The sequence below is a fragment of the Orbicella faveolata genome, unplaced genomic scaffold (genome assembly GCF_042242905.1).
Source record: "Orbicella faveolata isolate gen_17 unplaced genomic scaffold, um_ofav_v1 contig_34, whole genome shotgun sequence".
NCBI lineage: Eukaryota > Metazoa > Cnidaria > Anthozoa > Scleractinia > Merulinidae > Orbicella > Orbicella faveolata.
The window spans coordinates 7,114,844-7,142,500 of NW_028301563.1; the positions used below are offsets into that span (position 1 = coordinate 7,114,844).

At 38.0% G+C, this 27,657-nt stretch overlaps 2 protein-coding genes and 1 non-coding gene across 7 annotated transcripts in view; all 3 read left to right on the forward strand.

Moving 5' to 3' along the window:
* Nucleotides 1-62: 62 nt before the first annotated feature.
* On the forward strand, nt 63-23,901 carry LOC110066099 (dyslexia-associated protein KIAA0319-like protein). Of its 5 annotated transcripts, XM_089298984.1 has the most exons (30): nt 63-378; nt 467-766; nt 2,033-2,063; nt 2,242-2,292; nt 3,333-3,730; nt 4,079-4,458; nt 5,053-5,221; nt 5,818-5,850; nt 6,575-6,616; nt 6,751-6,855; nt 7,265-7,362; nt 8,481-8,574; nt 10,138-10,230; nt 10,866-11,010; nt 11,663-11,727; nt 12,033-12,133; nt 12,648-12,707; nt 13,249-13,413; nt 13,826-13,917; nt 14,406-14,554; nt 15,482-15,633; nt 15,913-16,051; nt 16,370-16,440; nt 16,642-16,733; nt 17,558-17,694; nt 18,369-18,491; nt 18,725-18,815; nt 19,610-19,681; nt 20,965-21,059; nt 21,546-23,901. In XM_089298984.1, exons 1-30 carry the CDS (start codon nt 270-272, stop codon nt 21,674-21,676), a joined length of 3,783 nt encoding a protein of 1,260 aa, XP_089155110.1. In that variant the 5' UTR covers nt 63-269; the 3' UTR covers nt 21,677-23,901. The 5 variants fall into 5 exon arrangements, with proteins under 5 accessions (XP_089155110.1, XP_089155113.1, XP_089155111.1 ...); XM_089298987.1 differs by lacking the exon at nt 19,610-19,681; XM_089298985.1 differs by lacking the exon at nt 5,818-5,850.
* Nucleotides 23,902-25,211: 1,310 nt separating this feature from the next.
* Nucleotides 25,212-25,293, forward strand: Trnal-uag (transfer RNA leucine (anticodon UAG)). Its single transcript has one exon. It is a non-coding gene; the product is annotated as a tRNA-Leu (tRNA).
* A 1,248-nt stretch (nt 25,294-26,541) lies between these two features.
* The window catches only part of LOC149104465 (melatonin receptor type 1B-B-like), a 1,193-nt gene continuing 77 nt past the window's right edge, over nt 26,542-27,657 (forward strand). Inside the window, exon 1 of the mRNA XM_089272235.1 lies at nt 26,542-27,657. This exon is cut by the window's right edge and continues 77 nt beyond it. Within this exon, the coding sequence (XP_089128361.1) occupies nt 26,802-27,657 (856 nt within the window). The 5' untranslated portion in view covers nt 26,542-26,801.

The window sequence follows — 27,657 nt, forward strand, 5'->3', positions numbered from 1 at the left end:
CAATGAGCTTCGAATATCCACAGATTCCCGTATAGGTGACGTCATCGTTATCAATAAACCATAAACAGCTTCCGATCAAGATGGCGGCCGTGTATTGAAGGAAGTGAAGATTTGCGGGAATTTGAATTGTTATGTGGCACTGTTAATTTCATTCTTCGGGTTACAACGATGGATATCAGTTACAAGGAAGCGTTTGAACGTTATATCGTTCAAGTTAACAGTTTTGGTGCTACACAGTGTCGTTTGGAGTTCTAGCGATATAAATTCGAATGAAACTCAGCTTGGTTGGATATGCAATGGCTTCTGTGGAGTGCGCGCTCTGTTGGAAGTCACGACACGAAACTGGTCTACGTTTTTTATATGTCTTAATATTTCTAGGTTAGTGTGGATTTGTGTTCATGGAAAATTCGTTGATTCGTTGTGTTTCTGGTGCAGTTTTCTTAACCCAAGCTAACGTTTATTGCAGGAATTGTGGCTTCGAAGTCGAGTAACATCGACGCGAAAAAGTGTACCAAAGATGGCCGCGAATGGTACAGAGCTACTCTTCGAGAAGGCGCCAGGGCTGGCGATTTTTCAATTCTCAGACGCACTACGAGTATGAAAACATGCAAAGAACTATGCTGTGCAAATGACTCATGCGAACTAGCCTTGCTTGTCAATGGTGGTTGCTTTTCTGTTCAGTGTAAAAGCGCTGATGCGTGTATGCCGCAGAAAGTTGTAAAGCGATCGGGGATTGTGGCTCCTCGAATTTTCGTGCGGAACGTTGGTAAGTTGAGTTTATTTTTGTCTCAGATTAGCAATATCCCACGGAAAGTAGCGATCGAAAGTGCTGTTTTCACACATCAGCGCTGGAAATTGCGAGAGATCACAATGGTTTTGATTGCATGAGACAACTGAATTCCTGCAACGTAGGCTTGAATCCGATTAACTAAAAGCTACTTAAAGTGTGGCATTCTGATGGAAAGTTTTTATCCTCTTGACACCTCTGTTGCAATCAGGTTGTTAATCTCTACTGGAGCTATGTACTTTTCTTAGTTTGGAAGAAAATCGAAGTGATCAAAGACTAAAAAGTTTATAATATAGCGCCTTTTGTCTGGTCAGCTGAAAGCCCTGTTCATATTTGTTCGTTGTACTCTTGGTACCTGTATAGGAGACAATCTCCGTTATAGCTTTTTGCAATTGTTGTAAGCGATCCAAAAGCCAGTTGATCAAATATTTTGTCTTTATTTATGGTTGCCTTCATCGAAATCTTAAAAGCAGCTGAGTCAACTTAAATAGACTTTATGCTTGTGTAGTTTCAAGTTAAGGAAATGCTTGAAAGATCACGGCTTAACAAGGGAATTAATTATTTATTTCTTTTAAATTCTTGAGGGAGAAAGGTTTCCTTGGAGCTAGTTATTAATCTTAAGTTTCAGGTGAAGATTTGACAGTAAGCAAATGAAAAATGAAAAAAATCGAATGTAGAAGTATTGTGCAAGCAGCAACCTATCATCAGATCATTATCTCTTTATGAATGGGAAGTCTCATATTTCTTCATTGCCGTATGTTTATATAGTTCACTTTAAGGGACAAGTTGTGACATGTTTGTATCATTGAATGTTGACATGACTGGCAGTAATATTGAGCTGCTGTAGGCTTGTCGCCTGTCTGAGTTTCAAATCATTTTGGAAGGTCAGCAGATCACTGTTGCATTTTCAACACCCCTGATCATGAATTTTGTTTTCACTAACCTTCATGTTGCTGTTTCAATGCATTTTGAACAAAGTCTGCCATACTATGGTGCCTGAAAATGTCAAATTTGAAAAACACTCTAACCTCAGAAAAGTCCCGTGCACATAGACCAAGATTTATTTGTTTTTTACAAGTATTTATAACTCATTTAACTCTTTAAATTTACTAAAACACACAGGACCTTATATAGCTGTCCCCCCACTACCACAAAGGTGTAATCTTTGATACCTTTGGTAGCAGTGATCTTTGTTTTTTCCTCTGATATGAAATATCAAGTAATTAATTCTGGTTTACCTTTCAGCCAAGTTTTTAAAGAAAAGGGACCGTGAGAGGTTGGTATTGCACATTCTCTTTTCTATACAACACACACCTTAATTATGTGTGGTTTTTCTACCAACAAGACATAATTTCTTTAGTGTTTCCATTTTTCTGATCATAAATTGACTTGACATCTGCATACATAAAATATTTACTATGTACTTTAAATTTACTTTTTTGTTTTGTTTATAGTAGGAACGCCCTGGATTATGATCCAGACAAGGAACTTATTAGAGAGAAAAGGTATTGCAGACGACCCCCTATTAAGTGGTCATCCTCGAGGAAATGGGAGGTGGCCACTTAATGGAGGTTTGACTACTTTGAATAATTTCAACATCAGGGTAATTTCTTAGTGAACATTGAGTCACTTCAAGACAATCATTATAAACATACATTTGAATGTTTTTATCACTCGTCACCTTCTATTACAGATGCTTATACGTCTTCGCTCATTGGTATGACCTAAAGGTGGCCAGTTAATAGGGGATTTTATTGGCAGTATTTTACTGACAATAAATTTGGGACTTTGATAACTGGTTGCTTAGTAAGGGGTGGCCGCTTAATACATGTAGCTACTTGCTATAAGTTGGACTGTATTTATAGTTATAAGTATTTATTTACATTTTGCAGTAATCCTACTTGTACAGGTTGTGATTCAATTTTACCCTTGGTACAATTTGGTAATTTCCTTAGTTTTGGGGTATGGTGTCAATTATAATATTAAAAAACTGTAGTAATATAAAATGAAAATACTAAGTTGTGCCATGCAGTGTACAACTTGTACAGTATATGCATAAAGCAAGGATTTCATCAGTGAAGAATGGTAGAGTTACAGTCTAAGCTCTTCAAACGGACAGTGTCTGTTTTATGGAGCTGTCCATAATTCATGAATTCATAGACTGAGCAACCTGTAGACATTATATCAGTCTGGTTTTTCTGGGTCCTGCCCAGTCAGGAAAAAACAAAAACTTAGAAAAACTTAGACTTTCAGATGAGCGAAACAATGAGTTGAAAGCAGGGATGGATTTAAAATCCAAGCGTACTTTGTTTGCGTTCTCCTCTGATTGTCATATAATAGCTGCTATATTGGATGTTTCGTTGCAAATATATCAGGCTAGTAATTATATTTACATGTAAGTGAGGACAAGTGAAGACTGAAATTTATTAGTCCACTGAGCAAGTAGGTTTCAGCTTTTTTTTTTCCTGCACTGCATAGCATAAGACATTTTCAATTGAGGGTACATGTAGTTTTTGAATCAAAGCTTTCTTTTCTTTTTCCTCAGACAAGCCAGTTGCCATCACTACCATGGTCACATCTGCAACAATTATTTAGATAAAAACAAACTATTGTACATAAACAAAAATCCCAAGATACTAGAGGAGAGCCTTAGAAGTCCCTTCAGTCTTCTCAAGCCACGACTTCTGGAAGTCTGTGCAAAATATGCGCTGAAAGCTATTTGCCTTAGTACGTACCCCTATTGTTCAAGTTCAAGTAAACCTAAGCCAATCAGGCTTTGTAAAGAAGACTGCGAAGTGCTGGAAAGTACTGTATGTGAATCAGATTTTAGGGTCGCAAGAGAGTTTGACTATTTGGCTGTTATTTTGCCGAACTGCACATCTTTACCACCCAAAGGATCTGCAGAGGCAAAAGGATGTGTCAAGCTTGGTATTTCTGAATTAGGTATGTATAAGCTACTATGTACATTAGGAAAGAAATTTTCCATTTTCTGGAAAGTTTTGTGACAACAAACTCCTTAAAAAGTTTTTAAATACTTGTACGATGTACAAGTCATGAAGTCAAACTTTGAGATTAAAGACTTTTTCTGTTTTATTACTAAATTATGAAAAACATGTACATACAATTTATTATCATTTAATTTCCCATTCTGACAAAGAGGTGCACAACAACAGCTTGAAAATTTAGGAAAGAGAAAATATCTTTCTTTTTTTTTCGATGCTGAATGTCTTTTTTCTCTTGTGTTGTAAACATCTGCATTAATTAGTCATTTTGGTTACGGATTTCTTTCAGAATCAAGTACACAAGAGCAAACGAAATCACTGGATGCTAACAGCTCCAAAGACCTGAAGAAATTACTCACCCATAGCGATGATGAATCTGGACCAACTACAACTGCTAAACCTGTAACAAACTATTCTTTACAAAACACTTCAAAAGAACTTTCAGTGACAAGGCCACCAAGTGCCGCAAATACAGTCAGGTCTTCATCACTGACACCAATGACGCAGAATGAAGCCATGCAAAATCAAAGTTTTCTGCAAGCTTCTTTAGGAGAGATAAGCCCTTCAGAACAGCAGCAAATTCAGCTATCATCTGTTATTGGAGACATTACTCCTCAAAACACATCTCTAACACCTCCTCAGGATGGACAAAGTAATGTTACAGAAAAAGTGAGTGACATTTTATTTTCAAGAATGTTTTTATTTTATTGTGGTACCTAGCTATAAGTGCACAAGTGCTGTAACATAATAATTATTATGATTTAGGATAATGCAAATTTGGTCCCGTTTAATTTTATTAATTATAGCCCCAAACTTTCTGAAACACAAAAATTAATTTCTTCTTATAAAAATGCCCTAGTAAATAGATTAGCTTCTAAAGAGAAGAATGAGTAACAAAAAAGAAAAAAAAATGTTCATGTACATGTAATGTACATGTTCATCAAAGTTTGTAAGCTCAGGTGATCCGTACACGTCTACTCTACATTTACATCTAGCTCAGTACTGTAAATTATATTCCTGTGCTATACAGTTTCTATAATACTGTAATAGGGCATTTTGATATACATGTATTAATTAAAATTCTAACGTGGCTCCTAGGCTGGGGGTAATAAAGCAAAAGAAAGCACATCAAGGTTGTGGGATAAATAATTACTTTCCTTTGTTTTGTTTCCCCAAGCCTTGTAACCAAGTTAGAAATTTTAATTGCTGCACTGAAAGTGGCCTATTGAATGTATAAATTTTTGTTGGTGTGTTTTATTGTAGGTTGGCCCACTGCCGTCACCAGCCAGCCCTGTATCGACTGTTTCTTCCATACTGCAAGTTGCAGTGAACCAGCCAACACTTGTCAACATCACTAGTGACACTGATCATGTTAACTTGGCTCAAAGCAGTGACAATGTATCTTCAGCACTTCCTCCAGTTGTTACTGCAGGCAAGTGTACAGATGTACATGTTATCTCTGCTATTACAACTTGGGAAGTGGGGGCAATTTTTAAATGCATGTACATGTAAGGCTATTCAGAATGGTACATACAGCACTGCATTGTAGTACACGTATAAGTTATCCAGATCTTGGACTTTCTTAATATTAGTTTCTGCAATTGAGCAAGTCCGTGCAGGACCATATTGAGAGAATAATACATGTAATTTCTTATTGGCCTTCTGTGTTTTTTGTATGGACCTTAATCACTGTTTGACCCCTGCTGTCAAGACTGTCACATACTGTAGGTTAGATATTTTCCCAATACAGACCTCACACATGGTTAATAAGCTAAAATAATTATTCAGCATTCTGACTGGTCCCTGGGGGGCCAAGTTTTGTGATACAGATCACGTAGACTTGTAAATAGCTAATAAATTAGTTAATGTACAGGTCTACTAAACTTTCTTTTTTTTTAAGAAGACCAATAAGAAAACTGCATCCTTTTGTACAAGTTTTTCTTAGCTTAAGGTTTACATGTACAACATACACCATACGTAAAGTAATATAGGAGGGTTGTCTGTTAACACTGCTTTACATGATTTCAGTGCCGATCACTAATCACACTGAGAATAATTTGGGTAAGAAGTCATTCTTGTTTTTAAGCTGCATGACAGTTGTACATGTACTTTTCTTTGTAAGTGTTTACTGTAAGTTAGTAACATTTAGCATGAATGCAAAATATTTAAAAAAATATATTACTGTGGCTGTACATTTATACAAACAGTAAGGTGTTATAATTATTGGGAAGCTCCCATTTATTTTATTTCATTGCTATATGAACACTGCTTTAAAACATTACCACTTTCACACTGCATGAGACGTCTGAGACTACATGTACGTGTATGTATATTAAAAAAGTAGAAATTAGGAACATTAGTAAACATGTACATGTACATGTATACATCGTTTCAAGAGCTCTTTTCAAAACCATGCATTTTAATCAGTGACGATATACATATGTATACCTTTTCTGATCTTCAAAACATTTTGCTTGTTTGATGCAAGTTGGTTATCTTTGTTAGCTTATTGGCAGTTAGTACAACCACAGGACTTGTTTGAAACCCTTTTATTGAACATGTCGTTGAAATAGAATTATTTTTGTGCATGCTAGAGAAAAGTGCAGAGCTGTGTATGTTTTTTCTTACTCTGTCTCCCTTGGACAATTAATTTCTTGTGGTACATTTAAGTATGATCAGTCATGAACTTAGTTTAAATCTATCTTTAAGTACATTGTAAAATCATGTACACATGTTCTGATTACTGATCCATTTTTTTTTTTTTGTTTTTTTTTTTTTTTGACAGAAACAACTTTGTCCAAAAACACATTAAAACCACCCACTGGAGGTCAGTTAAATTTGTGGTGTGTTCTAAAGTAAATTTTGTCCATCAGCTTTAAATAAATTTATGTACACGTATGTACTATGTGCATGTTAGTTATTGTCATATCTTGAACTGAGATTTAATTTTTCTTCCCCTAGCACCATGGCCATCTCTTCAAGTTTCTGCTGGAGACAACAAAGTGTTAACATTGCCTGTGAACACAGTAAGCTTGTATGCAAGTGCCTGGCCCAAGGAGACCTCAGGTGAGAACTAAATTGAGAGGAATGCTTTTGGCTACTGTACAATGTATATAATAATAATAATAAAATATATAGCTGTATAGTACACAAAAAGCATTTTACAGTAAATTGTGCATTTTAATCATTTTTTTTTGAAAATCACTCTCTCTGTTGGTTGACCTGCACATGTATGTGTAGTGCTAGAAGATTTGCAGAGCAGTTAAATCTTTGGGTGTTTTCTCACGTTATTTATCATAAAGTGAAATACTACATGTACATGTAAAAGAGAAATATTTAATTCAAATGAATTTAGAAAAAATCATACATGTACCTACATGTAGTAAATTACTAATTTAAAACCCTTCACAATGTGGATGAACATTTTAATAAGGTTTGAAAGTTTTTTTTTCTCTAATTGATTTTGTTTCATTAGACAATCCATACTCGTATCACTGGCAGCAAATTTCAGCCCCTGAAGGCAGTCATGGCTACATGGAAGGACAGGACTCAAGGAGAGTCATACTTAGTCAGGTATATAATATTTGGAAAATATTGAAAACAAACAAATGGAAAAACAAACAAGCAAATAAACACAGATTTACAAGAAACCAAAACATTCACGTGATGTACATGTATGCAAGAGCATATGTAGTAGTTTTACATGTACCATGTACATGTATGTAAATTGGGCTTGTTTTAAGAAGATGATATTCTTTTGGAGAAGATTTCTTGACAAAAGATAGTAAGCAGACATTAGGTGAATACAAAATTAATTATGTGCATGAACATCAAATATTACATGATATTATGTACAAAGGGACGACTGCTGTCATGCATTTATGGAAAGAGATTACATTCTTTTGTATTTTACAAAACATACCCTGCTACAACTATACGTAGCATTCTACTATATACAATTATTAATTATTTTTAGAAAACAGTCGTAAGAAAATACGTGCACTGATTGGTTAAAAATCGTGTTTCTATAACTCAATGGAAACACAGAACTACATTGTAGCACGAGCTGTTGATGTAATGATGGTGCGAGCAAACAGAATTTACATTTTGATAATCAAAGTTGACAAGTTTTTTCCTTTTTTTCGTAACAGTGTTTTCTAAAAGAAATAGAAAACATGTTCTGTGTGTTTCTATCAAGTTATAGAAACACTCGTGAAAGTTTGGGGGAACTTGAAAAAGCTGTGGAAACATTCGCCTGCAGCTTGTGTTCCCACAGCATTTCTCATTCTCCCAAACTTCCACTCGTGTTTCTATTAAACAGTTAGATTATGAGCTCGAGATTTCTATCGTGTGATAGTTGATGAGGGTGCAGCCTGAGTCAACTATCACGCATAGAAACCGAGAGCAAATAATCTAATTGTTTTAGTATAAATCTACTAGTCGTTCAAAACTTTCATCTAAATCCTCTTCACAGACACTTCGAAAACACAAAGAAGCGGCCCCTAGCACACGCTGCTACGCAACTCACTATCTTTCACAGAATAGAACATGAGTAGCATAGCCAATCAGAGGATGGCATTCGTGATAGAATGCTAGTAGATTTATACCAAAACTCGACAGAAACATGGTACATGTTTTCTATTTCTTAAATGTTATTTAATTAATCCATTAATTATCTTAATTCTTAACAGCTTGATCAGTCAGGAACATACCAGTTCAAAGTGAAGGTTTCAGGAACAAATCAAGCTTATGGATTTGCATTCATCAATGTCACTGTTCTTCCAGGTGGGTTTTGAGTCGAATGATGTATGCTATAATACCTCATATATACATGTACATGTTACTGACAGTATGTCATCTTTACTGTACATATATTTTGGTGATGTTGTGAAGTCACATTAGTTTTGGTAATGCTGCCAGTACTTGTCAGATATACATGTACAGTACATCTACATGTACTGCCCTTAACAAATAGGTTCCATGTTGACATGCATCTGTTCTGTAATAGATCACAGATGACATTGTATGTGGTAAGAACAAAAAATGGTACACAAAGCAATAGCCCACTGCGTCAATGATGTTCTTACGACATTTTGACATCTTAGGACTGTGATCTATCACTGAACAGGTACACAGCAACAAGGAATCTACATACATGTACATGTAAATGAAGCTGTTTTACTATAATATTATAGAGAAACAACAACAACAAAAAAACATTATTAATGACATTGTCTACATGTATCTAAAAAAAATTATACATGTAGATCTACAGTACTCAATAGATCATAAGTTAGAACCATTAAAAAAATAATAGTCGATTTTTTTACCATTGTAAATGTAAATGTAAATCTTATTTGGTCTTGCACTTAGCTACTGTATACAAGCACTAAGCTTAGCTAATTTACAGACATGCCACCAAAACAAAGGGAACAAATATTTCAAAATTAATAAACGTAACATAGTTAAAAATCCCAACTGGCAGTAGGCAGACCAGCTGGCTATTTGCAAAGCGTGACCTAGGATTTGAACTTGGGGCCATTTTGATTTCTATTGTTTTGAGAGACATTATGGCATACTCAGGATACAAATTAGTATGTATTTGCCCTGCTAGTATCCCATACATGTAAGTAATGGCTATTTGAAACTTACAATGGAATTCAAAATGACCGCTGAATTGGTAAAAAGGTCTGTTTGACTTAAGTTACTATATGAATGTTTGTGAACCATCAAATGATTGCGTTAACATTTTGATGCATTTTCACATTTTTGCAACGTATACACACTGTACTTATATTACAGAGGGATTCTGATTATTTGGTAATAATCTATTAAAAATATTGGTAACTGATGTTTTGATGCATCAAGCATCATTCTGAAGACTGAGGTGTTAATGTCAAAGTTGTTATTTACGAGTTGAGTTTGAAATGGATTGCATTCCAGTATGCGTGGATTATGTAAATGTCTGCTTATCAGAGAATAGCTTCATAATAAAGTGTATTATCAGTTGTCTCACGATGTAGTCACTTGAGATGTAGATAGCGATGTTTCGACTGCTTACTGCTAGTCTTCTTCAGGCGATAAGTTCGACTGATTGCACGGTATCATTTATATCACAAAGGTCGGCTGTGATTGGTGCATTTTGATCCTATTGTTCCATTGTTCCGGCGAGTAGCTGTTCCCTCAGCGGACCACTGAGGGAACAGCTCAAGTGACTACATCGTGAGACAAACAATAATACACTTTATTATTGCATCCACCACGATGAATAACAACAACCTTTTCCTCGAATAGCTTCATGTGGATCGAGTCAGATCACTGCAACTTTTTTTGTGATTTTCTTTATAGCTCCTCGAGTGAACAAGCCACCTCGTGCTGACATCTCACCCAAGGAACAGACTATAACTCTCCCAACTAATGAGGTTGTTCTTGATGGCTCAAGTGAGTGTGTTAATTTAATAAAGCAGTTTCATTGTTGTAGTTGCAATTTTAATCATACATGTAGCATGTTCATTGTATGGTACATCTGGTTGTATTAAAACAGGACCACATTAAGTTATCTGATGCTAGACTGAACTAATTTTAAAGTCATTTCATGTCAGTTACAAATTCTTTTGGACTCCCAAGTACAGTGAACACTTCTAGTATTGCAGATGCATTGTATCATAGCTGAACATGTTTTGTATGGCTCTGCAGACTCATGTTAATAGTACAGTGAACATTACATGTACATGTACTGCAGGTGCATTTTATTGTAGACTCATGAACAGGTTTTCTGATGGTTGTTGCCCTTTTCCCTCTCTGAGGGCACACATTTTGCAAACATACAGTGTAGTAGCATAGTAAATATATATGAAAAGCATTGTAAGTGCAGCTCAACATGAAAATAATGTGTTTTACCGAGCAATTGAAGTGATCATTCCCAATTTTGGTAGCCAGGGAAAATGGGTATGAAAATTACAGCAATGTGTCACAACTTTGAATTTTTTTAGGCTATGTGAAAAAAATGCTTAAGTGACTAACTAACTGCAAATGTTGTAACTTTTTAAATTCCCTGTTACATGTGTGTGTTGCAGAGAGTTCTGATGATGACAAAGTCACTCAGTACAAATGGGAAGAAGTGAAAGGTCCTCTTAATGACAAGACAAAGATGATGAGTTCTGGAGTGGACACTCCTGTGCTTCAGCTCAAGTCCCTTGTGCCTGGAATCTACACATTTAAGTAGGTCTTTTCTCGGGTAAACCTAGTGGGCTATTTAGCTTTTAGCTGTATGGTGTTCAATACAAAAATGCGCTCACCAAGTGGTTGCCATACATATACATGTCCATGTGGTGTACATGTATAAAAAGTGTAGGTTTGAGGACAGACGTAAAATGAGAACAACTGCAGCAATTATCTCAAATTAACAAAAAATAGTTACAGTGCTGTGCAGTACGTTGTTTTCTTCTAAGAGTGGATGGTTACGAGTAATGGCACATTGCAGTGTTACATGTGCAAATGTAGATCTATGTACTTTTCTTGACTGTAAATCTCACCTTCCCCTACGGCCCTTGGGGAAACAAAATTGTCTACTTTCCCTAACTGCTAGCCAGTTATCATTTATTTTCTTGGGTGAAGAGATGTACTGGGGTATAGTAAAGTATCTTTCCTAAGAAACACAGTTTTCCTACTCAAACCCTTTAACCACAGTCTGTAAGTTAGATGTTCATCGTGCATGAAGGTTTTGCTGGGGTTTGTCTATGAATCTTGGTTCCAGTCCAGAACGCAATGAGTAATAGTTTTCAAGTGCCTGCAATTTGGCAAAAATATTATTACTTGCTAGCTTTAATTACTGCAAATTAATTTGAGTGTTAAATGTGCTTTTCAATTTTAGGCTGACTGTTACCGACTCAGATGGTGAATCAGATTCCACAACAGCGACAGTTACAGTCAATGATGGTAAGGACCAGTCTCTGATTCCTGCATGTACAGTAACTTCTCTTTAGCTCTTTTATGACAAATACAAGCGGGTGTACTGTGAGAAAGAAGGATCTGGTCATTTCAGGAGAAAGTGAACACTAAAAAGGAATTTATCCAAATAGGAAGATGTATTTAACATGACTGTTAATAGTTAGAAATTATTTTGATAATTGGAAAATATGTTAATTTATAATTATTTTGATGTCATGCTTGGAATTTACCTGCAAAGGCCTGCCAGACATCCACATTGAACAAATGTCGCTTTTCATATTTCTTCTTATCAGAGAAAGATTACCCACCTGTGGCACGTGCAGGTAATGATGTGGTGATTGTACTCCCTGTGGATCATGTGACACTTTATGGAAATGGAAGTACTGATGACAAGGTAGACTGATTGAAATGATTTGTTGCAATACAGTTTTTATGTTTCAATCTACAAATTCAAATACATGTGCATGTACATGCAGTGAGCTATGAGCAATGATAAAGTATGTACATTGTCAATTCTGTGTTTGAGCCTGGTGGCCCATCAGGCACATCAGTCCAGCACATGAACCATCAGGCCACAGTGCCCCTTAACCTCCTACACAGACACTCGTTGGGCTCGTCATGCAGGCTACTGTGCTTCTTACATGCCTTACGGCCATCCTGTTAAAACCGCCAACTTGTTATTACAGTCAGTTTATTCTGGTCCAAAACCTCAGTCAGTCATTTTCGTATTTAATTTATACTTTTAATACATGAACAGTATGTCCAGGGGCTGAGCAGCTTTTTGTGACCCGTTGGTGACCGGATTAACAGCGTTCCACTGTACATGAGTACTGGTATACTGATGTACACAGTACACTGTATAATCCCACTGTTGTTTGATCTGGACCATTTGTGCTGTTTTTTTGTAGGGGATTGTCAGCTATGAGTGGAGCAAGACCCCCTCTAGTCCAGCAGTCGGGGACATGCAGGTATGCACAGTACCATCAAGTTGAAGTATACATCATAATCCGAATGGGTTTAGAAAAATAGTCCATTCAAAGAAAATGCTAATGCTGATTGGTTTAAAATTATGTTTAATCTAATAATAATTTGATAGAAACAGTGAACTCGTACGTGAGCTGTTGACATAATGATGGCATGAGGAAAGACAATTTACATTTTGATGATCAAAGTAAACAAGTTGTTTTCATTTTTTGTCACGGAATTTTCTAAAAGAAATAGAAAACCTCTTCTCTGTGTTTCTATCGAGTTATAAAAACATAAGTGGAAGTTTGGGAGAACTCAAGAAAGCTGTGGAAATCCTTGCCTTTCAGCCCGTACTCCCACAACATTTCTCACTCTCCCAAACTTCCACTCCTGTTTCAATACATGTAACTCGGTAGAAACACGGTACACGTTTCCTATCTTAATTACTGTATTGTGTAAATTAGGTTAAAGCCTTGCATGCCTACGTGGACAGTGTGATTACATGAACAGATGATGATGGTTACATGAATTCTGTTTGTTTAGGGTACAAGTTCGCCAACTCTTAAGGTGTCCAACATGGTGGTGGGTGACTACACGTTTGTTTTAAAAGTGACAGATACAGGGGGACAGACAGCCAGTTCCAGTGTGACAGTGGTAGTTCAACCTGAGAAGAATGCACCACCCGTGGCAGTGGCTGGCTCAGATAAGGTAAGGAAGGATGTCCTATGGTCTTTATGGATTTGTTTAATTCAGGATTTTAAAAACGTAGTCAGCAACAACTGGCAAAAATCACTATCTACAGCAATGCACTTCATGACTGGGACTGGGTACTCTTCTGGGTTATTCACCAGATTCTTTAAAAAGATAGCGCAATCAGTTGCCTTCTCTAACAATGGCCAATCCCTCTTTGCGACGTACCTGCTGGGAATCATGGTAGTTGTATTCATCAACTTAGACTGGATATTTGTTTTGTAGCATGATTCCCAGTAGGTGGGTCTAATTGAAGGAATTGCCCATTAAGCCATCTGCTTCAAATATTTTGGTACGACCAGTTTTATTTGTAATATACTTGGAAAAGGAAGAAGATGCTTTACGTTCAAATTCCTCCATGTTTGATTAGGACCTGGTATTTCCTGATGACTCTACAGTCCTTGATGCTTCGGCAAGTCGTGATGATCAGAAGATTGTGAGTTACCACTGGGAGCAGTCAAGGTGACTATAACTGTATAGAGAGCATGTCTGATGCTTGACGTAACTGCAGTCTGCTTACTGAGCACTTACTACAGATACATCTACAGCTGTATATCTTCCTGAGAATGTTGTTTAGATGTTTCAAATCATGCATGTAACTACCAGGATTTCAAAGAAGTTGGGTTTAATTGCTTACAGGCATTATAATCCATGGTTTTGTTTTTATTACGCACTGTTAGCACAGCTCACTGTATCATTGTCTACATTCTACTTGTGTCGTTAATGCAAAGGAACAATTACAACTTTGAAATGTCATAAAGTAGACAAAATCTAAACAAATCCTCTAGAACACAGTACATGTACATCATGTCATTACAACATCACACAGATGCAATGATACTGGTCGAACAAGTTGATGTGATCTGTTGAAAATGTAGTACATAGAAACTCCCAGACGTAATACAGATTTAGAAGTCTTTGTACTAAATTTTAGTTCTCTATTCGTCTAGCGGTCCACGCCAAGCTGAGATGTCAGGAGTCGACGAGAAAATTGTGACAGTAAAGAAACTCCTGGAGGGTCACTATGTGTTTAAACTGACAGTTACTGATGACAAAGGACTCACAGGAAGTGATACAGTGGCTGTTAATGTTAAAAAAGGTGAAGTTCAAAATAAAGCATCGGTAATTAATCTACTGTAATGGTCTAAGGGATGGCAGTCCTGACTAGGACTCAGTGATTGATAAGCACTGAATGACTTGCCCCAAGGGAAAGATTGAGTTTTGTTTCCCCGAGTCATTGAGTGTCGAAGAGAAACAAAACTCACTGTTTCCCGTATACCTCCCAACTAAAAAATAGAACAAACTGCTAAAAAATTATTCGTTTCATACTGGCTAGTACACAATTTTTCAGCGGTATCAAGGTACAGGGCCTGATCACGTGCGAGTCGAAAGTGCAAGTTGTTGTTTCCCTAGGGAGTTAGTGAATTTTTTTCGCCCTTGGGAGTTTTTGACCCATGACACGTGACACGTTCTCCTCCAGTCGGAAAACGTATTTGAGTTTGGAGGTATAACAACTGCTTTTGTTGACCCACTGACAATAGCCCTTTTCAGTAGTACTCTTTTAGGCCTGCCTTTACCCGAACAATCACGTTTGGCCACTGAGCTCTCTCAATTCACGTGGTATTCGTAAATTTAAAACCACTGATTTACAGATCCGTGCGTTTTTTTTGCAAATTTTCTTTTCGACGTACAGGGAATGGTTTTCTTTTCTTCATGCCTTTTCGTTGCATTTCCCGCATTTACTTTTTTACCCGCGCTGTATGTACCTTCCATGCAGGCTAAAGTGTTTAGATGGCAAAAAATTGTTACAATACCTTCAATTCGCTGGAAGTTTAATTGGTAATCTTGTTGTGAACAGTTATTTTGTTTCGAGCAAGACGCATCCCCAAATTTTGTCATGTTCTGAAGCAAGTTATTGTACAAAAGTTACAAGGCGACCAATAGAACTTCCTTGATATAGTTATCTTTGTTTCCTACTTCATGTAAACGATATTTAACTCTGCAACATCCTACATTGGCTTTCCAGATGTCAATAAGCCGCCCACAGCCAATGCCGGCCCAGATGTTGTTGTGCATCTTCCAAACAGAGCTGCTGCACTGGATGGTTCCAAGTCCTATGATGATCACGGGATTGTCGAGTACGAGTGGTCACGTGACCCCAAGAGTCCTGCAGCTGGTGTAAGTGTTAGCATACGTCACGGTTTGCACATATTGAAAAGTTGAGACTAAATTCTTTAAGTTCGCGTTAATTTTCTCCATCCTTAACCATCCTTCTTCCTTTATGATTTACTATTATCTCCTTAGTGTTTTTTTTTGTTCCTAAGTAAACACTAAGTTCAAGTTTCTTTCAATTTAAAGCTAATTTTGTATGAGGTTAAAAAAGTCCACATAACGTGACTGAACTTCTTTAAGACATTGCCCACTATTGATTCGGTTTTTTTTGTCGACACATTGTAGGATGTTATAAACAACAGCGACCATCAAGCTGTGTTGCGCCTGTCCAATCTAGTAGAAGGAATGTACAAGTTTAGGCTCACTGTGGCTGATGGGAAGGGTCTCAAGGGAAATGATCACGTGGTACTTACTGTCAAGGAAGGTACGAGGCTCATTTCGATATTATTACACGATAAAGGTTTGATAGACCTGCACGAAAGAGAAAGTGCGTTTTTCCCCATGCAGATTTATAACTTTGTGTTATCAAGACAGAACTTTACGTTGACCAAGGGTTTTCTAGGCGCTTTCTTGAACAAGCGGTTATTGGCTGTTGAAAGCGGCACAACAAAGTTTTGAAGTACTGGTCCAAGTAAGAGCGCATATAAAACCTCACGCATACCAAGTCCATTTCTCCAAGTTGACTGTTTCGATGTAATCCGACTGTTCATGCCTGGAAGCGTAATATTTTCTCACTTTGCAGATCAAAACAGTGCTCATCTTGTGGAGTTATATCTGGACGTGGATATCACCAAGTTCACAGAGGAGAATAAGGTACAGGACACAGGAGACTCATAGATGACAATAAATACTTGTGCTTGTATTTGTATCTGGGCATGGATTTTTACTGTAAAGAATTAAAGCCTCTTTAAAACCCACATGTATTTAGAATGAAACCAGATTGAAGCGTGATAACTGAGCATTTATTTACCACTAAATTAATTTCTTTTCGGTTTATCTTTTTCGGTTCAACAGGAACAGTTGATTCGTAAACTGGCGGTGATACTTGACGTTCAGGATGAAGACATCATAGTGGAGCATTTGAAAGAAGCTGGAGTTGGACACAGGTAAACAGCAAGCACCACTTAGCACACAAAAATCCCTGAAAGGAGTCAAGCTTTTCAAGGCGAAGAGATCTGACAATGATTCTTGACTTGCAGAGTATTTTTCCTTTAGAGATCGACAAAGCGTGTACTGAAGCGTTCAGGCAATGGGGCATTTCAGTCCGAGTTGCCTTGAGCCTCTGTTTCAAAACTAATTCTCGTGCAAAACTTTTCACATGACAAATGAGTTTGATTTGCGTGAGAATGAATCTGTGAGCGAAACACATTTTCATAAGAATGTTTTTGAAACAGAGACCAAATGCAACCCGGAACTGGTTTAGTGAAAGGAGCTGCAGCGCCAGTTTTCTGTGACTATGCTTAAGGCTTCGTCCACACTCCGCCGGAAGAATTTGAAAACGGAGGTTTCACTCTGAAAACGCATCAAATGTTTTCCGTCCACACTGCGCCAGAGGAATTTGAAAGCGCAACAATCACCGGTCATTTTGGATTTGTGTTTGAGGAAAACTCGGTTAGGGAAATCACATGCCATCGTTTTCGAAGAGCTTCGTTTTCGAAATGTTTTCCGCCCACGCCAAAACGGAAAACCAAAAAGTTCCGTTTTCGTGATGGATTAGTGTAGACGGTAGGCCAAACGCTAGAAATAAAGCTGTGTTTTCAAATTCCTCTGGCATAGTGTGGACAAGGCCTAAGAACGATTCATGTTCGTTTGGCCAGTTTCCCAAATAATTTTTTTCAGCAGTGTACCTGAGAATGCCTGGATTATAGTGTGCCAACTTTTTTAAAAGAGATTCCTAATTTTTGTTGTTGTTTTTTTTTTGTCCCCACAGTCTGATGGTGATGTTTTACGTTAAGGACAAAGTTTTCGAAGCTAAGGACGGTTATGAAGTCGCTGGAATGTTAAAAGACAAGATTGGTAACGAGGAAGGCTTCTTCGAATTTGGAATGTTGAAAGTTGAACCTTACAGTAAGTGTCCACGTTATAAGCTTCGTTATGGCCAGCAACCCAAAGTCTCTTTTTTTCGGACGTAAATCGTACACTTTCCTTCAAATCAAACTGAATTTCAAAGTAAAGGTTTACCAAGGTGAAGGGGGGATTACTTTAAAGTGTTTGGTGGGGGTGTGTAGCCTGTTTCTTTAACCCTGTTACCCTCTTTCAGTCGAAAATTATGCCATTTTCGAGAGCGAATTCCTTCCTTAATACATGATCAGCTTTCATTTGCATAAACGTTTGAGAAGAGCTTCAAACATCATGTCCAATTTCAGGCAAGAGGGCAGAGCAGATTCTATTTCACACAAAAATTATGCTTAAGGCTTATGCCATATTTCACAGTAAACAGCTTAAAAAATCATACCCTCTAGCTCCGCAGATATTTCTTTAGTTTATATAAGAGAATTACCTCCCCCCCCCCCCCCCCCCGCCCCCACTTCTCCTTTCCGTTTACAAAGGAAGGCAATACGCAGTGATAACAGAAAACCAAAACAGAACAGGGATGGTCACTGTTGAAAAACACTGAGCCGGATAACGAATAACAGATCGTTTCCAGATGGACCTCCGTGGCCCAGAGTCATGTTTCCACTGTACTGCACAGTCATATTGTATGTCGCTCTCTAGTTTCTCACTGTCTCCTATGTTTTCAGTTTGCAGGAATAACTGCTCAGGTCATGGCTACTGTGATCGTAGCACCAAGCTGTGTGTCTGTGAGAGTTTCTGGATGCAGGATTTTTTCAAAGTTCACTTTGGCACTAAAGAGAGCAATTGTGGTAAGACGTTTTGTTGTCTTTTGTTCGTAGAATAAGCTTGGTGTAAACCATGTTCCTAAAGGTAACATCACTGCTAGAATTTCTGTCGTATGCTATCTCTTCTGTGAGCCGTTCGGTGTCGCGCAACGCCTTTCCTCTTGTTTTCGTGAGACTGCGTGACAAAATTATGTTTGTGTAAGAAGTGCCTTGCACAATATTTTCCTTGTTGTTAAGAGTGATTGTGTTTTTCGCAGACTGGAGTATACTGTATGTAACTGTGATTATCTTTGGAATCATCATGGCTATTGGCGGAATAGTGTGGGCAATATGTTTCTGCATGGGAAGGTACGTATCACATGCAACACTAGTAATGTGTTTCATATGAGTGTGACCTTAGATGACTGCGGTTATATCAAAGCTCACGATAGATCACTTAGGAGGTCAATTTTTACCCTGTTAACAAACACCCTTGGTTCATTTTCTTTCCAAGGTAAATTATATCCTGGCATGCATTTACTGAGTAATTGTTGTCTTATATGTTCATAAAACTTTCTCCTTTTTATGATGGTAGGCGTCGCAAGTTTCCAGTCTTTAAACGAAGCAGTTTTCCTTGCCGTTCTTCTCTGTTAGTACATTGTTTTTGTTTTTTCTGCCATCTCTTAAACGATTTTAGCTGGCATGTAGACGCTAATTGTAGTTTGTTGTTCTTGTGAGTTCTCTGTGACTCTTACAGTCCACGCTGCTTGGGATCCTAACATACAGTGTACATACACAGTCCTCAAATCACTCTTTAGACCTATCTATACTGTGCTTGAAACAAAAGCTCAATTCTACGAATCTTCCTAGCATAATAAATCACCGTTGCCCAAGTAATGTTTGATTAGCTTTGAAGTGATAAAATGATGTATTTTCGCCTGTTAGAACATCCAGTTGTGATATTAACGACGTCTTGCTACTAGAGCCCGAATTAGGAACTCTGTCACAAATGGGATTCCCTTGATCCAAATTTTGTCATGGTCATTCCTTTCTATTCTACTCTATTCCATTCAACGTGTCTCCTCTCCTTGCCTTTATTGTTCAACGCCTCCATTGTCGTCTGCCTTGTTTTCTTTCCTGTATCTGTTTCTTTCTATCTTTAGACTTCGTCGTAAGAAGGTTATAGTCTCTGTTAACCCTCCTAGTACAGAGGATGCCTCTTCAACTGACCATAGGTATGCTGAAGACTTGCCTGGGGACAGGGTACTGCATGTAAACTGCATGACAAAACTGGCTTGAAATGTCTTTGACAATGCAAGCCTCTTCTGCCCTTGTCCTCAGGGAATGTATGTGCAGACTTGCTTGGGTACAGGGTACTACATGTAAACTGCATGACAAATCTGACTTGGTGTGCGAAACCTTGTAATTGTCATTAAGATTGTGAGCCTCTTATACGCTTGTCTTGTGGGAATCTTCTTACAGACTTTCTTGGGTACAGGGTGGTAAAGTGTAAGGCAAAACTGGCTTGGTGTGCCAGATGTTCTAAACGTCCTTAAGAATGTTAGCTCCTTCTACCCTCGTCCTCTGGGAACTACTTAAAGACTTACTTGAGCACAGGGTACAGGGTAATAAACTGTATGACAAAACTGGCTTGATGTGTTAGCCCTCTACCCTCGCCGTCTGGGAATTTATATAAGCTGACTTGATTGGATAAAGGGAACTAAACTGCATGACGCCGCTAGCTTGGTGTACTAGGTCTTACAATCATCTTCAAGACTAAATGTCTTGTGTCCTTGTCCTTGCCCTTCTCGACCGCAGTCTTGGCGTCAACAACAACAGCTTTATTCCAACAACGTCGCTCTCGTTGGGAATGGTGTTACTTAATCTTGTAACTTCCATGAAATATAACGCTATTTACTTCTTCCACAGTTCTGTTTCCATTTGATTTTTTTTCTGTTTTATTCCTTAGACCATCTAGAGGTCGAGTTAGATTTGTATGCCTTGGTTATCTTCTAACCGTTCTTGTGTTATTTCCGACTTTGTTTCTCGTGATAAATATTTTATTTTCTTGCACTTTGTCACTTTGTTTTATCCGCTATATTTCTTTTTCCCTTGCATTTCTTTTATTTTTGCAAGTCTTTCCATTTTTCCTTTTCTTGTTGTTTTCTCTTGGTCGTTGTTGTTAATAATGATACTGTCGTTCTTGGCTTCGTACAGATGAGCTCAAGTTGTTATTTCAATAAGAAAGAAAACCCCAAACAGGTTGTGATAAACAAAAGAAAAAAAAAAAAATGAAACAAAATATAAAACAAAACAAAAAACAGGCAGGAATGGTAAAGATTTTAAAAGCCTTGGGAATGTGAATCACGCCTCCGAGAGAACCAGCAAATTGTAGTCTCCAAAACTGAACAGAGTTGCTTACTTAGATCAGTTGCGCTTTGAGTGCCTTAAAGGTTTACTAGAAGTTATTGTTTGGGTTGTGATAGGGGAGCTTACTTTTTGATGTGGTTTTGTTTAGGAGGCGTGGTCGTGGGAAGAGGCGCCATCGGTACGCTGTTATTGATGAGGACGAAGATGACAAGCTTGAGAGTATGGAGATGCTACCAAAAGGAGGTAAGCGACTCGAAGGGTTTGTCCCTTTTGCTGCTGGAATTTCGTTTGCTAACCTCACTCTCAAATATGTTCAAGAGCCAGCCTGTGCAAATACCGCTAAGAGTATCTCACGGGAATCTCTTAAGATAACCATATAGTATTTTTATTTTTGGGCTTCGCATTATGATCACTTCTTCAACCTCAAAAATCATTTTTAGTATCGATTGTTTTCCCTCGACCAATCATGCGTGATTTTGCACTTTTCCCGCCCTCTTCATCAACGTTTTCCCGCGCTCACCATCCGTGACGTGTTTTCCGCGCTTAGCACCATTGAGACGTTTTCCCGCGCTTGCTTGCCTCTAGTCTCATGTTTTCTCGTGCCTGCCATTGGTTTTCATGCTTGTTTTGAGTTCTGAATTGTCAATCACGTCATTGCCGCCATAATTATCGGCTCAGTAATAACGTTGGTATGAGATCATCCGTCAATTTTAGTTATTTTTCCTCCAGGTAAATACTTGAGTACAAGCTTGATGTTAAGCGATACGGACGAGGACAGCGATGCGGAGTCGACTGTTTTTGAAGTTAAAAAGCGGCACATGAACGGCTCGGTGAATGGTTATATAAGGAAAGATACGTGATATAGAGTACATACGGGCATCCTATATATAACATAGTGGTCAGCGTGAACATCCCAGCACGAGAGGAACGCGCATTCTGACAGTGGTGCAAGATCTAACGGCAGTGATGACTTAATCATTAAGTTTACAGACTTGCCTGGCTTGTAGAAAGAAACTTAAACAGAGATCACCATAAGAACCAAACATTGCTGTGTTTCTCACGTAGAAAATTTTATTAATATGCTGCGACCTCGATCAAGAAGGCTGGAAAAGATCACTTGGCCGATAATGGTAAAACATCTTTGGCCCTTTTCACCGCAAACACTCACTGTATGCATTCAAATTTGTAAATCACCCCCCGCGTATCTTAAATGAGACATTTTTCTTTGCACCTAAAAAGTCTTGCATTAGAGGACATTTTACGACTCGTTGTTCAAACAATTTTAACTTCTAGGGGGATTGAACACTGAACAATGAATGATTTTAAAAGTGCGGATGAAGAAAAGTAACCACAATGAATAGTTTACTTAAAGCGTTGCCGGTTCCATTGCTGTGGGTATACTACTCTCAAATTTGGTAAACTGTTTTAACCTAAGAAATGTGTCAAATTTCGTATCCTAAGAGTGTTGAATTGAATTGTTGAATTGAATTGTACACAACATAACGAGAGGAATGTTTATTATAATTATACAAATTTTACCTATGAAGTGTCCAGCGAGATATTTCGCCGTATTACAAACAGCAGTTTGAAATTATTAATTTATTAGTGTGCAACACAGCAAGGATAATGTTGTTTGTAATATTATAAACTCTCTACCTACGTCTTGTACCTTTGCATAAAATGGTTCTTGTTGTGCGGCAAGAATGATAATAATGAACGTTTACATTCATTTGCAAACATTTTTTCCGTGTTTTTAACAGTCATGGAAATTAATTGAAGGGGCTCAGTCACGGCATTTTGAGTTATTTGGGCAACGTACAAAATTACCTTTTAATTGAAGAAAACACGAAAATTGTAGTTTATTAAGATGAAAAACACCAAAGAGATAATAATAAATCATAAAGAAACAGCGATGGAGAAGGATGGAGAAGATTAACACGGATTGCAAACGACAGACTTGGAAAATTTAGGCTAAACGTTTCAAGGTGCGCAAACCGTGACGTAGCTCCTTAACGTAGAGACAGTAATTATTCCACAAGAGTAGTTATTACACAACATGCAACACGAATGGCAATACGCACAACAACGCTTTTCAACTTACAATGAAGCATTGTTGCGCGACAAGTTGTAGGGAAATGTTGCTCGTATCACATGGCTTTTATGTAACATACACTTTCATTTTTCATTTCATAGCCGTGCATTAAAACTAAAATGACGGAATTAATTTGTTTTGTTTAACTTGTTTAAGGCGTCACGCACTTCTCAGAGGGGTAAACCGGATTGGCTGAGAAAATAATAAAACAAACTAAAGAAACAGTGAAGCTAGCCCTTAGAACAATACGTACGAAGTATAAGCGGTAGTGAGATTTAAGTGAATGATAACCAAGGAGGAGTTGTCATGGTGTTTCATTAAAATTTTACCAAGTAAGTTTACTCAGTATGCTAAAATAATCACTAGTTCGACTGTTTATATATAAAAGTACGCATTTTCTTACTTTTAAAACTCGTTTTATAGAACAAGGTATATCCGTAAAATAGATGAAACAAGGAGAACTTTAAAGCCTGGTTTTCAGCACAAGCACAAGCACAAGCACACAAACGCAAGCAATAGGGATGACCCTATAGTGAAAACGAAGTTCGACGCAAACACAAGTACAAACAAAATCATCCGGTTTAGGCGCGCGCGGTAATCCGGATCCAGTGGTTTCAGTGACCAAACACAACCACGTGTAGTAAATATCCTTGTGCTTGTGTTATGCCTGAGCGGTATTTCGTTTTCACTTGTTGCAGCGCAAACGCAAGCATGAGCGCAAGCACAAGAAAAAGGAAACATTTTGAACCTTGTCCTTGTGCTTGCGCTTGTGCTTATGCCTGTGACAAGGCCGTTTTCACGGTGAAATAAGACTACATATCGTGTTTGCGCTTGTGCTTAGCGTCGCTGGTGAAAACCAGGCTTAAGCGTCTCGGATACACGAAGGAAATTTTGTGCATGTCAGGATATAGGCAAGCATATATTTATGTATTGATCTTGTCTCGGGACAATTTCAAGATAATTTGCTACAATAAATTAGCAAAGATGAATGAATAGGTAGAGTTTTGTAATATTAGCATTTTGTCATGTCTTGTTCATTTTCAAAGATTTGTATGCCATTTTGGGAAGATCTTTGGAAACCACACGATGTAGTTGAAATTCATATAAACAGTATTAACAAGACATGTTTCGGATGACACATCATCCATCGTCTATCTTTTAAAAAAGTTAGTTTTGAAGAAATTCTTAGGCAGCAAGGAAAATTAATGTTACTAAAACATCGTTAGGAGATATCACTAACAACATCTGTTCATAATTGTAAGACGCCCTAAGTGTCGCTGTTGTCGTCTGCTGTTACTTGCAAAAAAAATTCGGACGTAACATTTTTGGACGTTTTACTTCGGACGTAAAATTTGCGGTACTTTTTTATCTAATTTCGGATAAATTTCGGACAACAATTTCGGACATTTTGCCGAAACATAGCTTAAGTAAATTTGCGAAACGAAACACGAATTAGACTGAAACAGCATCTGTGAAAATAATAGTTTTACTGCACCTTGAAGGTTTTGCGACTCAATACAATGAAGAGAAAACAACACAAATGTTATCATGCCGTTACTCCACTAGAGTTTGCGCCCTAAAGCCCAGTATGAAGGAAAGTAAGAGCGTTGGGGTTACTTCCAAGATATATACTGCACTAACTATTTCGGAAGTTTGAAAATTTCGGACGGTTTTATTTTCGGGCATTTTTGTCCGAAATTAAAATCGTCTTTATTTTTTTTTGCCAATAATGTACCCACCTTTGTGTTGTGACCAATTACCAGGCCTCCTTGGCGATATAAAAATATCAACGTTCCAAGCGCATGCAGTTTCTGTAATTGGATATAATCAAAGAAGGGGTCTATAGGGACTGGAAAGTTGTTCTTCCAAATGTTTTCCGAAAACCGACATATAAGCCCTCCATCTTCTTTATCGGGCTAACTTGATTTGTTTAAGAACTGCGCCCTCGTCAACCATCACGCGAAAGAAATCTCGAGCACAAAATCTTATTGTTAACTACTACAGCAGAGCCCCATGGCTAAGAAAATTTGGCACTCCATCGAGTCAAAAAGTTGTGATTTTCACTTTGTCCATATACAACCGTACGCGCGCTAGTCTCTTGTGACAACAGACTAAAGATTTGCAGCACAAACCTGCAATTTCGTGTATTTTAAGAGTTTCAAGAGCAGCGCAGTGTAGGTTTTGTGCTGTAATCCGTAAGAGTGCGTACTTAAACTATTATACTACTCGCCTTCGTTTTCTATTAGAAAACTCGGGGTCGTAGCACGATTATTAAATATTATCAAAAAATTGTGAAAAGAGCTGGTAGCGTGGCCGAGCGGTCTAAGGCGCTGGTTTTAGGCATCAGTCATTTCGATGGCGTGGGTTCGAATCCCACCGCTGCCACAAAATCATATTTTGTCGTTCGGGATCTAAGCTCATCTGCAAAAATCCGATAGGCCTGTAGAAATGTTGTCGTAAGATACACAGCAGCGAAATGCAATGACTTTAGAAACTTAAGTAGTATTTTTTCGCACTCAGCGTCGTAATTTTGCTGCAATGCATAAATTTTGCACGAAAAGCTACCTATTGAATGAATGAGTGAATTATTTAAGTCTCAATGATATTTAGCTTAAAAAAAAAAAAAACTAATTGGGACACTATTGAAACACTTCCTTTGGGTATTTTGGGTATTTTGGGTATTTTGGGGTATTAAAATGGCAAATTTCTGCCAGCAGGTTCGTAAAAACTTCCAGACGGGCCGGGTTCTTACTACACATGCGGGATTTTACTCTACTACCGTGGTAATAATTCGATCCAGTGTCCCGCGTCAGTGCCACGCCTCCTACGTGCTGTCACGAGCTGCTGCTCTACAAACACGCGTTCCTACGCAACCAATGAAAGGCAAAAACGAGGAAGTTAATTTATCTGCCTCAACTGACAGATACAGCTTCAAAACGGTCAGTAACAATAGCAGTGTTTATCATAATACTAATATATCTTCTCCTTACCGGTTCACACGTGTTTTCTTGAGTAATTTTCTGATAATTTTGTGTTACTTCGGGAACATTGTCTGTAGGTTATGGACAATTTCATTTATTCTCGTCCCCTGTCTTAAAACTGTATTAAAACTGTAAAGAAAAGCTATAGTGTCGGCCCCTAAGGCAGCTGTTTCATCCTAGTAAGGACTCATCGACTTGAATGTTTCCCTAAAGTTAGTTTACGCATCTCTAGTCTCCTTGGCTATTACTGTGCACTTACAATTGCACTCATAGAAGTGATTCGTTTATCTTGAAATAAATGCGTAAAAATATGAATTAAATGATAATGACAGGCCGGAAGTTGGACAGCTAATGTCGTTATTCCTGCTTGTCGCTTATATTTGTTCTTCGTTATGGCAATGTCCTAGTTGCGCCTCGCGTACTTTTCTTAACGGTGTTAAAAGAGCGTCGCAATGGATGACAGATCTTCTTGCTGTTTAAATTTTTATTACTTGCAGTGTTTCATTGATTACGTCTCAAAAAGATCCCGCCAATTCTTATCGTGTTTTGTGGCAGCTTTTCGCTAAATTATACTTAGAGTTTTTAGTTCAACCCCTACGAAACACGATTTAGAATTGATTGCTCTGCTCTCGACCAATCAGTATCGAGTAATTCTGGTGAATTTTTTTAGTGTTTGAGGAAAGAGCAAGGGTAACAAGACAGGTATCAGTAATAATACTCGGTTCAGGAACGTAGTCACCATCGCCTATAAACAGACGGACAGAGCGTTACCACTGTTATTTTAGAAGGCACACCCGCATCTACTACATCTAAAGAATGGTAATGGTTCACACAGTTAGCTAAGAAATAACACAGCCCGAACACTTTCGCAGATAGATTCGAATTGTTTAAGCTTCCTTGAATCACGAGGTCATGAATAGATTACTTTCTGTCGAGCTTGCCACGCGAACTAAGGCTCTAGAGCGGACTGAAACAGTTTTGTTTGCTGTTATTAATATTGTCGCCCTCTTCGGCAATGTTCTAACTTGTTACGCCGCGTACAGAAACCAGAGACTTCGTACGCTTCCCAACATGTTTGTGATAGCACTTGGTGTAAGCGATTTTCTCATGTCCACCTTCTGTATGCCTTTTACAGTTGTAACCCTGTTTCACGGCCAGTGGATGTTTGGCGAGACTTTTTGTCGACTTCACGGTTTCGGAGTTTTGACATTTGGACTGGTGTCTCTTCAGACTATGGGATTAATTGCAATTAGTCGATACTGCCACGTTGTCAAACTAGAAAAGTACACGATGTTGTTCAAAAAACAAAGAGCTTTGCTGTACATTGCTGTTGTTTGGTGCGTAGCTTTCGTTGGATCTGTTCCTCCATTCTTATTCAAAAACGGCGGATTTGAGTTTCAGCCGGGCAAAGCGATGTGTTCGTACACATTTGAAAGCAATATTGCTTATGCGGTGTTTATTGAGTGCGTTTACATCGCAGCACCCTTAACTATAATCACATTCTGCTACGCCAAAGTCTTTAGTACTGTGTCTAGATCAAATCAACTATTATCGAACGCAAATGATCTCCAGCAACTCAGAGCGAATGTGAAAAAAGGAATAGTGACCAAGACTTTAGCTTCAGTCACGGTCGGCTTCATGTGTTGCTGGCTTCCTATCTCTGTCATAGATAACATTGACGCCGCGCGCGGGGAACGCACTTTGCCGCGACAGGTGTACCTCACTTACGCGTTCTTGGTTTATCTGAGTGGCACCATCAACCCCTTCA

Bases quoted from the DNA above. Each gene is read 5' to 3' on its own strand.
- LOC110066099 (XM_089298984.1), top strand. From the start codon at position 270: ATGAAACTCAGCTTGGTTGGATATGCAATGGCTTCTGTGGAGTGCGCG. The intron at 6,617-6,750 runs GTCAGTTAAATT...TTCTTCCCCTAG, and splicing joins ATTAAAACCACCCACTGGAG to CACCATGGCCATCTCTTCAA. The intron at 11,728-12,032 runs GTAAGGACCAGT...TCTTCTTATCAG, and splicing joins GACAGTTACAGTCAATGATG to AGAAAGATTACCCACCTGTG.